We start from the raw sequence: 15,022 nt of genomic DNA on the forward strand, positions 1-15,022 counted from the left end.
CAGGTTAAGAACAGACCTCCAGAACGAATTAAGTTCTTAACCCGAGGTACCACTGTAGAATAAATCCACCAGAAAGGCATTTTGTGAAGAACATGTTGCAGAATTTTCCTGCAATAAAAGACCAGCCTGGAGGGGCCTGGCATCTGGAAGGCCACAGGTTCCCCAATCTTGGAACTGTGTTTCAGTTTAACCTCACCCACCCATGCAGGCAGGGTGAGGCAAAACAGGAAGGTGCCGGCCTACCAGTGCAGCTCCCCACAAACCTCCCTTACCTTGGTCAGGCAGCAGTGTCCGCAGTGTGGATGGTGGTTTCCAGCAAGATTTTGCGGTATACAGGAGTTATTGCGAGATTTTGGTGAGATCTTGAGAGACCTTGCCAGAACCTGCTACTGCCACTTTAGGCTCTTTAGGTTCTGCTGCCTGAAGTGGCTGCCTCAGTCAGCCCCATAGGTGGACTGGCCCTGCACCTAGGAAGTCCATTGGTTTCAGTTGGCCACAGCAGTTGTTTTCAGTCAGTGTGGCTTCTGTCCCCCCCCCCCCGATGCCCTCTCACATCTCTGTCTCCCAAAGACTTTCACAGCTGTTTGTTTCATCCCCAGCCACACGCTCCCCTGGCAAATGGTACCTCTGGGGCTGGCCAGGGGGTACTGGTTGCCAGGAGCTAAGGTGACCTTGGAGTAAGCAAGCAAGCAAGCAAGCAAGCAAGCGTTTGCTGTGTGCAAGGCCTGCCTGGGAGCTGAGTGCCTGGTGCTGAAGGGGAGCCTTTCTGCCATGCAGGCCTGGCAGTGCCTGCTGCTGCCATTGCTGTCTCCCAAGGTACTGGCCTCACATTCACCTTTGGCCAGTCTCTGTTGGGCCACTAAGGCTGGGGGCATCCTTGTCCCAGGCCCCTGTGGGGCAACGTGAGGAGGCACCTCTTTTGGGTACAGGAGGGGTAGCAGCTGTCCAGGGGACTCCCAAGAAGAGGGGAGAGGAGAGGAGGCTGAGGGAACACTCCAAAGGGAAAGTGTTTGAAAAGGGGTGAGTGGTTGCTGGCTCTGCAGGTAAGGGGTGACATAACTGGGCTCATAAGCCCCACAGGGGTGTCACATAAAGAATGTAATTGGTCACGGGTGCTGTGGACTCAAAAAGGTTGTTAACCTCTGGGGTACAGTCCATTGGGACTGGTAGGGGGGAAGGCAGGGAGACCAACAGTAGGTGGAGCCGGAGAGCCAGTGGCAAGCAAAGCCAGCCCATTCTAGTTTTGTCCCTGGCCTCCTCCCTGGTGAGTGCTGAGACTAAGCAGAATGGAACTGAAATTAAAAAAAAAAAATTAAAAATTGTCCAGTAGTTGATCTCTAAGGTGCAACTGGACAATTTTTTAATTTTTATTTTTTTATTTCGACTGCGTCAGACCAACATGGCCGCCTCCCTGAATCCAGAATGGAACTGACAGCCACTGACACCTTCTAAATGGTTTGTTCAAGAAATATAGCACACAAAGGAATGTGGCCTTTGAACTCTAAAAATCCTCTGCCCTTCTGCTCTTGATCAATCAGATGTCCTGTACCCCTACTATTTGCTTACTTTCTCACTTACTATAATTAATTTCTTCATCCAAGGATCACAGGGAAGTTTGCAATATAAAAACACAAAAATATATAAAATAGTAACAAACAAAAACTGTTATGTACTAAGCTTGGATCCTAGAACAATAGACAAGTAGGATCCTGGAATGCAACAACTGATTGGCCTGCAGGAAAAGACCAATCAGACTCCAGGAGGGAAGCAGAATCAGCCAATCAGACAGGACTCATTGTGTAAATAATGTATATAAACACCTGAGGTTTGGGGGGCAATTGAATCACTGTTTTACAAGCTGCAATAAAGAGCATGAAATCACTACAGGACTCAAGAGTATATTTCAAAAACAATACCCCCATCTGCTGTTCTTGTCTCCACCCTTCAAAGTCCCAGGCTCCTCCCCTTCTCTTAGAATCTGAGCCTTTGCAAACATTTGTTTTGGCCAGTGCTTTTCCCCCTAGGAGGTACTTAAGGGTACACAGTACCGGCATGTCTTCTTCTTCTTGTTGTTAAAAAGTGTGGCACTTACTGTAACAACTTCATGGTGAGTACCAACACCTATTTTTTATAGGAAAAAGCATACATTTCGGTCCCAGTGGATTGTCAATACTGATCCTGTGTAATTCTGTAGGAGTGGGTGACCGGGACAGATTTGAAGATTTCTTTGGACCGGCTAAATACCTTTGGGGATGACATCTTCAAGGATCCCAAGGTGCTGCAGTCTTACTACTATGCCATCTCAGACTTCTCCGTAGGGGGCAGGTAAGATGGGATGGGTGGGCAGAAAGAGGAAAAGGACAATCATAAAGGGTAGTTTTTTATTGGGAAGGGGTGATTGCTCTCACCTGGGAAAAAGGAAAGTGTTGCCAACCTTAAATCATGACTTCCTGCTGTCTTACGAATCCCCGCTTCTTAAGGCTCAAGTGTAAAATCCTAACCCAAGGACCACTACCCTTTTTTGGGCATGAGGGGTCACCACATCTGGAAATCAAAGAAATTCTCCTGGGTCCCAGCAAATGGCTATTTTACAATTTCCTGGAGATAACAGGAATTGAACCTGGGACCTTCTGCATGCAAATCATGCTTTACTGCAGCTCAGACAGTGTTTCAAATGAGGCCGGATAAGGATTGCTGATTAAAGAAGCAAAACATGTGTCCTTTGGGTGGAGGGAGGGATAAATAGGGGTGGGGAAATCATGGTCCCAAATGTTTCCCCATTCTACCACCCCCGTTCCTGGTTTTCTTTCTGCCCATTTCTGCTGCAGTGTTAAGAAAACACACTAGAGAAAAAGGAGGATGGGAGGGTGAGGGTGGTCTTATGAAAGCACAGCAAGGACCACACTGGCTTTATCTGTCTTGAGTCTTTCTCCCAAGCAGCTGGGATTTGTTTTCTTCTGAACAGGCCACCCTCAGAGACTCCAAGCACAGCGAGTCCTGGGTTTAGGGGTCAGGGATAAGCCCTGGATAAAAGAGGTGAAGGGTGCTATGGATTTGATTTGTGTTCTATCTCTCAAACTTTGCTTAGCATATGTGTTCCCTTGAGGAGAAGAATGTATTTTCCTCATTTTCAACAAAGGCGCATTCAGGACAGACGAGGGGTCTGGAGCGCAGAGAATGTTGTTGGGTTTGTTTTTGTTTTAAATAGCCTACCCTGCTTTGGAGAAGTTCCTAACTGAAGAGGTGAATAATACTGAAAGGGTCAGTTGTCCATGTTTGGGTCTCTCCTAGGTGCAAGTGTAATGGCCATGCTAGTGAATGCATCCCAAATGAAGAGGATCAGTTGGTTTGCCTCTGCCAGCACAACACCACTGGGGTAGACTGCGAGTTGTGCCAGCCGTTTTATCAGGACCGCCCGTGGGCACGGGGCACCGCTGAGGCTGCCAACGAGTGTCTCCGTAAGTGGCATGTTGGAGTCTGGCAACTGTGGTCATTTCCAGCATAAGGAATAGCCTCAGAGCAGAAGGACCACCTATAGTTCCGGGTTCCTTTCCCCCTCGGAAAATTTATTTCAGTGGGTCAACTCTTGAGTATGTTGGAGAGCACCCATTATTATTATTATTATTATTATTATTATTATTATCAATCTACAGTGCAATCAGGATACCGTAAGCAAAAATAAAACAGAGAAGGCAATAAAAGTTAAGACAACAAGTTTTGGCAAAACAATCTTGTGTTTGTTTGGGTTTTTTTGTGCCCAGCATGCAACTGTAGCGGCCGATCAGAAGAGTGCTTTTATGACTGGGAGTTATACCGACGCACTGGGCATGGTGGCCACTGCCGAAATTGCCAGGACAACACGGACGGCCCGCACTGTGAGCGCTGCCGCCAGAATTTCTACCGCTGGGATACCCAGGCGGCATGCCAGCCCTGCAGCTGCAACCCAGCAGGTAGGCAGATTGGGGAGGCAGTATGAAGGGTAGGGGGGCAGGAAGGGGGAAGTGACATAAAACTCCTAGCTATCTTCTTTGACTGGTAGCACATGAATATATATAGAGAGAGGGGGGGAGAGAGAGAGTTTTTAATACAAGATTTTTCACAACAGAGACTCCACCCACATATTATTATGCCACTTTAAACAGCCATGGCTCTCCCCTCCCCCCCCAAGCATCCTTTGTTCAGGGAGGTGAGAGTTGTTAGGAAACCCACCATTCCCCTCACAGAGCTAAAATTCTCAGAGTGGTTTAGCAATCAGCTGCTCTTCCCAGCTTCCTCCCTGGCATCTCCAGGTGGGGCTGGAAATGCCCTTGCCTGAAACCCTGGAAGAAGAAGAAGAAGAAGAAGAAGAAGAAGAAGAAGAAGAAGAAGAAGAAGAAGAGTAGTAGTAGTAGTAGTAGTAGTAGTAGTTTGGATTTGATATCCCGCTTTATCACTACCCTAAGGAGTCTCAAAGCGGCTAACATTCTCCTTTCCCTTCCTCCTCCACAACAAACACTCTGTGAGGTGAGTGAGGCTGAGAGACTTCAGAGAAGTGTGACTGGCCCAAGGTCACCCAGCAGCTGCATGTGGAGAAGCAGGGAAGCGAACCCGGTTCACCAGATTACGAGTCCACTGCTCTTAACCACTACACCACAATGGAGAGCTACTGCCAGTCAATGTAGATAATCCTGAGCTATATGGAGCCAATGATCTGACTCAGTATAAATCGGATTCCTCAGTTCCTTTGTTGACACTTTATATCTTCCCAGGTTCCTTGAATCCCCAGTGTGACAGCTCAGGGGCCTGTGAATGCAAAGCAACGGTGACAGGCTGGAAGTGTGAGCGTTGCCGAGATGGATTCCATTCCCTCAGTGAAGGCGGGTGCAGGTGAGAGGAGGAGGAATAGTATCCCCCTGGAACTGTGGCAGGGGCAAGACTAGCTCTACCGTTAGGCAAAGTGAGGTGGCCACTTCAGGTGGTAGAAGCTGGGATTCCACCTGGGCCCCAAGCCATTGTCACTCTTCAGCATACTCCTCTCCACCTGTTCCCATTCTTCTGAGCTGATGCTAGGAATGGTGAAGAAATTAAATTTTGTTTGCATTTCAGTGGGAAGGTGCACTTCTCAAATCAATACACAAAGCGAAACATGGCTACCTTTCAAAATTAACTTCTCAGAGTGTTTTGATTTGATTCTCCAACCAAAGTGCATGTATTAGGAAAATATGCACATAAAAACGCATTTACTGGGGCAAAATAACATACAAAGTGCACTACATTAGAAGAAATTGCTTGCAAAAATGCATATGTTAATCTACACTGCATATAAAAGTGTGTTTATTAGGAGGAATTCACACAAGATGCTAACAAATTTCTTGACTGTTTTTACATATACTAGGGGCTGTGCCCTTGTTCACTCCTGTCACCAGCCCTCCTGCCATTCCACCCACATTGACCCCCTAGAACTGCGCCTTCCCTCTCCATGCAATTATGAATCCTCTGATGGGGATTATGTAATGACAGTCTTACATTTTTATGTACCGTATTTTTCGTCCCATAGGACGCTCCGTCCTATAGGACGCACCTAGTTTTTTGGGGGGGAAATAAAGGAAAAAATTTCCCCCTTTATTTCCCCCCCAAAACTAGGTCGGGGAAACCGAACCAGGTCGAGGAACAGCGGGATAGCGGCGCTGCGCCTCCTTGCTGTCCCCCGAGCTTGTGGGGCTGGCCGATGTCTGCCCGGCGTGCGGGGTGCTCTGCTTCAGGGCGCCCCTCGCGCCGGGCGGCAGGCTGCTATCCGCAGCCTAGGCAGCCCTACGGGAACTCCCGCAGGGCTGCCGAGGCTGCGGATGTGTTCCCGAAGCGCCGGGCGCTCTGCTTTCAGCGCACCCGGCGCTCCGGGAAGCAGGCTGCTATCCGCAGCCTAGACAGCCCTGCGGGAACTCCCGCAGGGCTGCCTAGGCTGCGGATGTGTTCCTGAAGCCTGGAGAGCGAGAGGGGTCAGTGCGCACCGACCCCTCTCACTCTCCAAGCTTCAGTGAAAGCCTGCATTTGCCCCATAGGACGCACCCAGATTTCCCCTTCATTTTTGGAGGGGAAGAAGTGCCTCCTATAGGGCGAAAAATACGGTATATAGGAAGATATAAAACCTATAATTGCTGCAGAATTGTGGGTAACTGAATTTAAGATGGGGGGGGAGGGAGAAACCAAAACTGACACATTTGTCCATCCCTAGCGGGCAGCAATGCTTTCTTGTTGCAGGGTTGGCTGCCTCGCCTAGTTCCCTTCTTTCAACACTTCTCAGACGTTGACTGGGAAAGTTCCCTTACTGAGAGAGCAGGCAAAGAGGCAGCCAGGCCAGGCCACACACCCCAGCAGCCACAATGCATGTGGATACCTTGCTCTGGTCACATCGCACATGCTGGAACTGGCGCTGCTTTACTGCAGCCTTCGTTTGAGTGACACAACTTACTGGTATGTGGCATTGGCCTCCTTTTTCAGACCTTGCGCTTGTGATGCAGCTGGCAGTGTAGGAACATGTGACCCTAACACAGGACACTGCAGGTGCAAAGAGAAGGTAGAAGGGTACCTGTGCAACAGGTGAGTAATCTTGATCTCCCGCCTCTCTTCCTTTCCCTCTGTTGTTCCTAGCCCTGTGCAAACATAAGACTGTAACCTCCTCAGAGGAGGGATCTGTTTTTTTTATTGATGAGAATAAAAGCACCTCCAGATATTGCTGAACTACAGCTCCCATCAGCCCCAGCAATCATGGCCAATGGCTAGGGATGAGAGGAGTTTTAGTTCTGTAACATCTGGTGGGCCAAAATTTCTCTGCACCTGATTTTAAAAACAAACAAACAAACAAGCAGGCACTGTGTCATGAGCCTGAATCTGGGGAGCAGCCAAGACTCTCAAAGAACACAAGAAGAGTCTGTCTGGATCAGATCTGCCCCATCTGGCTAGTATCCTGTTCTCACGGTGGCTAACCAGATATCCCAATGGGAAGCCCACAAGTACAACCTGAGCGTCCTCCCCACCTGTGATTCCCAGCAACTGAGGTTCAAAGGCATACTGCCTCCAACAGTGGAGGGAGAATTTAGCCGCTGTGGGTGGTAGCCTTATCTTCCATGTCAATAAAAATTGGTCTGCTTCATGAAGCTGACTGACATATGCTCTTTCTTGTCCAGGTGCCAACCTGGTAGCTTCAATCTACAGCTCCACAACCCTACTGGCTGCACCAGCTGCTTCTGCTATGGCCATTCAACAGCATGCACAGTGGCCCAGGGGTATGAGGTTCACAATATCATCTCTGACTTCAGCCAAGGTAGTTGGGGAACTTTTCTATATGGGTATATCTGCACACTACAACGTTATGTTGGGCTTATATCACTTTTAACAGCTGCAGTTTCCTTGATATCATTCTGGGAGTTGTAGTTTAGTGAAAGTGGTAGGATTTCCCTAGGCTCCATTCAACCCAACTATATCCCAGGGCTCGCAGGAGAGACAGAAAAACAGTTAAAGCAGTAGAAGTCCATAGTGCAAAGTGCACAAGGGCATCACATGTTTATGCAAAATAGCAACAAATAAATAAATACCTGTAGAAGAAAACTAAAGGATTAAAATCTGTACAGGCAGTTTGTGTAGGGGTTGCGTTCAAAGTCAATACACATGGCAGTGGTCATGCTTAAGCCCCTTCTGAGCCCGCGCAGTTCTCGGGCCAAAAGTTTTGTATGCATTAGCACTTGCACATCACTACTAGTTTTTACAAGTTTTTACTGAGACAGGTGTGAATGAGGGTAACACAGATTGGCAGTTTTGAAAAGGCAGCCTTCCTGTCTGTGGGTGGAGTCAGTGCAAGGCATAGGACTCTCTAGAGCAGGGATGTAGGGTTGCCATATTTCAAATATGGCAATATTTGCCAAAGTTGTTGAGCTTCTTTTAGTTTTGCCCAAAGTTGTTGAGCTCAAAATCTCAAAAAAAGAAGAAATTTTTGAGCTGTTTTTAAGGAAATCCACAAAAAACCTGAGACTTCCAACATTGGTTGCCATACATCCAGATCTTCCCAGACATTTCAGCGGTTTCCGCCCAGACACTGCTTCCGACTGCAGTATTCTGGCTATGTCTGGGAAATTCTGGACGTAGGGCAACCCTAAGGTAAGGTTGCCAGATGTCCCCGTTTCCCAGGGACAGTACCCGGATTTACAAATCAGTCCCCTGACAAAATCCATCTATCTAATAGGAAGTTGAAAAGTGTCCCCGGATTCATTGAAAAAAATCTGGTAACCTTACCTAAGGGATAGCCAAAGTGATGCCTTGCAGGTGTTGTTGGACTATAGTTCCCATCATCCCTGGCTATTAGGCATGCTAGTTGGGGATGATAGGAGCTGGAATCCCACACAAGCCATAGGACAAATTGGCTACCCCTGCTCTAGAGCAGGAAGAAGCAACCATTTTGCAATTGCTGCATTTTAGCAATTGAAAATCACATACCGTATTTTTCGCACCATAGGACGCAGTTTTTCCGTCTTAAAAACTAAGGGGAAAAGTCTGTGCGTCCTATGGAGCGAATGCAGGGGGGAGGCAGGCAGGAAAAGCCCCCAAGAGCCACACACAAGCTTCGTGCGGCTCTTGCGGGCTTTTCCCCAGGAGGGAGAAGGGAGTGACGTGGTCAGTCAGTCCCTTCTCCCTCCTCTAGAAAAGCCTTGCGCAATCTCTCCAGCCGCGGTGAGGCTGCGCAAGGCTAAAGAGGAAGCCCGGGCAGCGAGCGCGATCCATCCCGCTCGCTGCCCGGGCTTCCTCCTTAGCTTTGCGCGCCTCTCCAGCCGTGGGAGGCTGAGCAAGGCTAAAGTGGAAGCCCGGGCAGCGAGCGCGATCCATCCCCTCGCTGCCCGGGCTTCCTCCTTAGCCTTGCGCGCCTCTCCAGCCGCGGGAGGCTGAGCAAGGCTAAAGAGGAAACCCGGGTAGCGAGCGCGATCCATCCCGCTCGCTGCCCGGGCTTCCTCCTTAGCCCTGCGCGCCTCTCCAGCCGTGGGAGGCTGAGCAAGGCTAAAGAGGAAGCCCAGGCAGCGAGCGCGATCCATCCCGCTGGCTGCCCGGGCTTCCTCTTTAGCTTTGCGCGCCTCTCCAGCCGTGGGAGGCTGAGCAAGGCTATGGGAGGCTGAGCAAGGCTAAAGACGAAGCCTGGGCAGCGAGCGCGATCCATCCCGCTCGCTGCCCGGGCTTCCTCCTTAGCCCTGCGTGCCTCTCCAGCCGCGGGAGGCTGAGCAAGGCTAAAGAGGAAGCCCAGGCAGCGAGCGCGATCCATCCCCTCACTGCCCGGGCTTCCTCCTTAGCCCTGCGCGCCTCTCCAGCCGCGGGAGGCTGCGCAAGGCTAAAGAGGAAGCCCGGGCAGCGAGCGCGATCCATCCCGCTCGCTGCCCGGGCTTCCTCTTTAGCTTTGCGCGCCTCTCCAGCCGTGGGAGGCTGAGCAAGGCTAAAGAAGAAGCCCGGGCAGCGAGCGCGATCCATCCCGCTCGCTGCCCGGGCTTCCTCCTTAGCCTTGCGCGCCTCTCCAGCCACGGGAGGCTAAGCAAGGCTAAAGAGGAAACCCGGGTAGCGAGCCCGATCCATCCCCTCATCCCCTCGCTGCCCGGGCTTCCTCCTTAGCCTTGCGCGCCTCTCCAGCCGCGGGAGGCTGAGCAAGGCTAAAGAGGAAACCCGGGTAGCGAGCGCAATCCATCCCCTCGCTGCCCGGGCTTCCTCCTTAGCCTTTCACCTCTCCAGTCTTGGGAGGCTGCGCAAGGCTAAAGAAGCCAACTTTTAAAAAATCTCTCTATCTCTACCTCTTTTTCTTTTTTCGTCCTTTCTCCACCCCCTTCTTTTCCTCTGAATCAGTGTTTTTATCTAGATTAACGTTTTAGTTTGGGGGGGGGGAATATTATAAAAAAGAAAACTTTGCAGCTTTTATTTTAGTATACAATAAAAACAGATTAAACAAAACACAAAAGAAGGAAATAGCACAGAAGAAGAAGAGAAAATGGAAAGCCATTTACCAGAGGTAGATCTTAACCCTTGCCTCACCTGGGAGCTTCTCTGGGCAGGAATTCCCTCGGCTTAAGTGGGGTGGGGGGAGAGTGGCAGGTAGGGGGGTATCTACCTAGACACTGAAGCCACATGTCTCTCCAATGAAAATTGGGAGAGGGCATTGTGTGAAGTGGCTGTGGATCTCCTGCCGCAGATGTGTAGGACTGTATAGAGTTGGGAGGGCCACCTGAGGGTCATCTAGCCCAGCCCCCTCACAATGTAGGAATTACAGCTAAAGAATGCCAGGCAGATGGTCCCCCAACTGCTGCTTAAAAGCCTCTTGTGGTGGAGACCCCCAACACCTTCCAAGGTCATAGAATTGCAGGGTTGGAAGGGAACCCCAGGAGTCATCTAGTCCAGCCCTGGTGAACAGCGGGCACGATCCATCCCGTTGCGCAAGGCTAAAGATGCTGCTTAAGGCTAAAGAGGAAGCCAAGGCAGTGAGCGTGCAGCCTGTCCCTTGCTCTTTGGGGCTGGGGGGTGGAATAATATTTTTTCCCTTGATTTCCCCCTCTAAAAACTAGGTGCGTCCTGTGGTCCGGTGCGTCCAATAGAGCGAAAAATACGGTACCTCTGTCAGTCTTGCTATGAATCGCTCAGCTATCTGCCACTGCATCCCAGTTCAATTACTAATCTCTAAAGCAGCTGCCCCATTGAGCATGCTGCTCAGCATGAGGAGCCAACCCTGAAGCAACTGTTCTATAAATCCAGCTAGGCCCCTATTGGCTCCCCAGATTGCCTAAGTGTGACTGGACTGTTGAGCTGCAGTACCCAAATCTGGCCATTATTTGGGTGGCACTGTAGAGCATCAGAGACCAGGCAAATAGCTCACTGTACAGTGGTACCTTGGTTTACAAACATAATCCATTCCCAAGGTCCGGTTGTAAACCAAAACAGGTTGTAACCCAAGGCGTGCTTTCGCCAATGGGTTGTAATAATTGGTTGTAATAATAATAAATGGGTTGTAATCCAAAAAAAGGGACATGCACTTCCAGGTTTGATGTGGTTGTAATCCAAAACAGTTGTAATCCAAAGCGGTTGTAAACCAAGGTAGCACTGTATGTGAAAGCCTCCCGAATGGCACAGCATCAATGGCTCAGCAACTTCAAGAAAAGGAAAAAGCAGCTGTGTAAACCCAGCACTCATAATTTATTTAATTCTGAGCTGTATCTGGCTGAGTTATAGCTTTCTGTTTGGCCAGTGGAGAGACATGTGGGCGAGTACACAGCTGGTGACCCAAAGTAAACCCAATGGAGCATGTTGTGACGTGGGGTTTGTGATTTCAGCTCTCCTGATATAACATGCTGGAGACAGTTCTCTAGTAACACTTCTTTATTTAAGCAACAAGACTGACTACTGGGGAGAGGAAAGCTACATTTATAGGGACAGGGAACTAGCAAGAAAGGATACATTTTGGAGGGAACAATATCAGGCAATCACAGTCCTGCCTTTTGGAGGGAACCAATAAGACAGAGGATCCAAATACAGCAGCTTAAATGAACCAATAGTAGCTGTACCCTCTGGAACCAAAAGGCAGTTACTTTACCCTAATGCAAATACAGACAATAATAATACAGATATAAAATCCTTTGACTTAATACACAACACCCCTTCCCCCCTAGTGAGCACAGCAGACGTAATCTCTCAGGTACTGTGGGGGCCTACAACTTCTACTTGATCTCCTGACAACAGGTGTTGCAGGTTCTGAATTGGGTGTTACCTGTGGTAGAGGGGCTGCTCTAGGGGTTTCGTCAGGAACAGATGGAGTCCCCGACATCTCAGGGTCCCCTATCTGTACCTCGTCATCGTGAGGACTAGCAGACCCTGGTTCATTTGTTAAAGCCCCTGGTGATTGCACCTCTGTGCCATTTTCACTCTGGTCTTGCAGCTCTGCGTCGTTAGCCAGGGATGAATTATCTGGCTCCTCCCTGCTGAGCGCCCGGCGCCTCAGCTGATCTATATGTCTCTTCCACACTTGCCCATTTTCCAAGGTCACATAATAGGACACAGGTCCACTAGCCCGGGTGACCACACCAGCCACCCACCGCGAACCTCGTGAATAGTTCCTCACCCAGACCAGATCTTCAGGGGCGAGATACCTTGTTGTGTCAGTCTCAGCCTGGGGGGTTGCTCTTGAATTATGGTTTGGCATTTTATCCGGGTGGACATAATCCAGCACCGTTACCAGTCTCCTACCCAAGAGCAGCTCAGCTGGCGACTTACCCGTTGCGGTACACGGCGTCGCATGCTGCAAAAATAACATTCGCGCGATGCGAGCTGACCAGTTACGCGCAATGGATTCTTTGGCTGTTCTTACCATGCGCTCAGCCTGCCCATTGGAGGATGGGTGAAAGGGCGCGGATGTGACCCCTCTTATGAAGTTATCAGCCAAGAATGCCCTGAATTCTTGGGATACAAAAGCTGCCCCATTATCTGATACAATGGTCTCAGGTAACCCGTGGGTTGCAAACAGCTGCCTCAACACCTTGATGACGGCAGCTGATGCCATGCTAGGGACCATCGCCACTTCTAACCATTTGGAATATGCATCAACGATAACCAAAAAGACCTTTCCTTGGAATGGCCCAGCAAAATCTAAGTGCAGCCGGCTCCAGGGAGATCTGGACTGCTCCCACCAGTGGACTGGTGCTCTGGCCACTTCCGGCCGCACCTCTTGGCATGCCTTGCATGTTCGTACCCATTGTTCTATGGTCTGGTCCATTCCAGGCCACCACACATAACATCGGGCTAGCGACTTCATCCTGACCATTCCCGGGTGTCCCATGTGAAGCGTCTCAAGAACCCTGTTTCTCAGTGGTGCTGGGATGATGACCCTATCTCCCCACAGGAGACAACCCTTATGCATGGACAACTCGTGCTGCCTAGTCGCATAAAGCCTGAATTTGTCTTCATGCGGACCACCTGGCCACCCCCTCCCCACCCAAGTGAGCACACGGGAGAGAACAGCATCTTTCCTCGTTTTCTCAGCTATATCAGTAGCCGTTACAGGAGCCCCCGGAAGTGTTTCCAGCATCATTATGTGCTCCGCTGGAGCAGGATCCTCAGTGCTCCCGCCAGGAAGGGGCAATCGACTCAGCGCATCCGCGTGGCACAACCGTTTCCCCGGCACATGGGTCAAGGTGTACTGGAACCCGTTCAGGAATATAGACCAACGTAACATTCTGGGGGAGAGAATTTGTGGCGTTTGTTTGTTCGGGTTGAACAACCCTAACAGTGGCTTGTGGTCCGTTTCAATGTAGAAATGGCGACCGTACACATAATCATGGAACTTTTTGATTCCTGCCACAATTGCAAGCGCCTCTTTGTCAATTTGAGCATAGTTGCGCTCCGTGGGCGACAACGTACGGGAATAGAAAGAGATGGGCTTTTCCGACCCATCCGGTTCCCTATGACTTAGCACCGCCCCCAGGCCGTATTGAGAGGCATCACATGCCAGGACCAGAGGCTTTGACTCGTCATAATGAGCAAGGACACTCCTGCTACTCAGCATTCCTCGCAAGGAGTCAAAAGCCTTCTGCTGCCCCTGCCCCCATCGCCACACATTCTTTTTCTGCAACAGTCTATGTAATGGTTCAGCTACCGAAGCTTTCTGGGGTAAGAACGAATGATAAAAGTTAATAAGTCCCAGGAATGACTGCAACTCCGTCTTGTTCTGTGGTTGTGGCGCCTCGATGATGGCCTTAATCTTAGCATCTGTGGGGTGGATGCCTGATGCATCAATTTTAAACCCCAAGAAATCCACAGTTGGCACCCCAAAACTGCATTTTTCCTTTTTCAGTTGCAACCCCACCTCCTTGAACTTGAGCAACACTGCACGAACACGCGCAACCAGTTCCTGTGGGTCTTTTCCAGCAATCAAAACGTCATCAAAAAATGGCAAGACCCCCGGCAGACCTCTTAACAGGTGTTCCATGAGCCCTTGAAAAATCCCTGGGGCCACACAAACTCCAAATTGTAATCTGTTAACTCTGAACGCCCCTTTATGTGTGACAATAGTCTGTGCTTCCGCTGATTGTGGGGTTACTGGCAGCTGTTGGTAAGCTTGTGCCAGGTCAATTTTGGCGAACACCTTGCCCCCAGCCAGTTTAGCCAACAGATGTGATACGACTGGAATGGGGTATGAGTTTCCCCTGAGTGCCTTATTGATAGTACATTTGTAATCTGCACAGATCCTGACTTCCCCATTTGCTTTAAGGGGCGTGACGATTGGAGTCTCCCACTTAGCAGAGTCCACGGGTGAGAGAACTCCCTGCTTGACCAATTTCTCCAGCTCTGCTTCGATCTTGGGTTGCAGTGCAAATGGCACTCGCCTTGGTTTGAGTCGGATTGGGGCCACCCCAGGGTCCAACTCGAAGTCAACTGGGGGCCCTTTATAACAACCCAGTTTTCCATTAAAGAGACCAGCAAATTCTTTGCAGAATGCCTCGCTCATCTCAGGGCAGGTTTGGATTGAATTAAGCCCTGATATACTCAGTCCTAGGGCGGGGAACCAGTCAGTGCCCAGGAGACTGGGGCGACTGCCCTTTGCAATCACCAGTTTGAGTACAGCCTGTTTGTCCCGGAACTGTACTCTCACGGCACACATTCCCATAACATGGATGCGGCCCGCTGAGTATGACTGCAAGGTTGCCGGGAAGGGTTCCAGAGGGGGCAACTTACCCCTGGGGAAGAATGTCCTCGCGGTCTGGTCCGACACGATAGTGAATCCAGATCCGGAGTCCACCTCCATGTCGCACTGCTGACCCTCAATCTTCACCTTGACGTGTGCCTTGCCTTGTGCTGGAAACTGCACGACCCTCCCGTTGATCTCCGTAACGTAGTGGCAGTCCTTTAGAAAATGGGTTGCTGCGGGCGGTCTGCGATGCTCCGGTCTAGGTGCTCCTGTCGCTCCCAACGCCACCGATCTACAGACCCTGGCGATGTGACCTGTCTTCCCGCACGTCCGGCACATAGCATCCCGGAA

At 50.2% G+C, this 15,022-nt stretch overlaps 1 protein-coding gene and 1 long non-coding RNA gene across 6 annotated transcripts in view; one reads left to right on the top strand and one right to left on the bottom strand.

Moving 5' to 3' along the window:
- The window catches only part of LOC308467932, a 23,772-nt gene extending 23,271 nt beyond the window's left edge, over nt 1-501 (bottom strand). For all 4 annotated transcript variants that reach the window (XR_013981374.1, XR_013981375.1, XR_013981376.1 and 1 more), the window contains exon 1: nt 273-501. This is a non-coding gene — a long non-coding RNA (uncharacterized lncRNA). The remainder of the gene's footprint in view (nt 1-272) is intronic.
- LAMC3 (laminin subunit gamma 3) overlaps nt 1-15,022 on the top strand; it is a 74,531-nt gene that overhangs the window by 12,169 nt on the left and 47,340 nt on the right. The window contains exons 1-7 of one of the 2 annotated variants that reach the window (XM_080989543.1): nt 566-816; nt 2,195-2,325; nt 3,292-3,458; nt 3,762-3,950; nt 4,749-4,866; nt 6,478-6,576; nt 7,164-7,300. In XM_080989543.1, coding sequence (XP_080845669.1) covers nt 772-816; nt 2,195-2,325; nt 3,292-3,458; nt 3,762-3,950; nt 4,749-4,866; nt 6,478-6,576; nt 7,164-7,300 — 886 coding nt within the window. In that variant the 5' untranslated portion in view covers nt 566-771. Of the gene's footprint in view, nt 1-565; nt 817-2,194; nt 2,326-3,291; nt 3,459-3,761; nt 3,951-4,748; nt 4,867-6,477; nt 6,577-7,163; nt 7,301-15,022 lie in introns of those variants that run through there. The other variant, XM_080989542.1, reaches the window with a different exon arrangement.

The sequence above is a fragment of the Podarcis pityusensis genome, assembly GCF_964106645.2.
Source record: "Podarcis pityusensis genome assembly, chromosome: Z".
In the NCBI taxonomy this organism is placed as follows: domain Eukaryota; kingdom Metazoa; phylum Chordata; class Lepidosauria; order Squamata; family Lacertidae; genus Podarcis; species Podarcis pityusensis.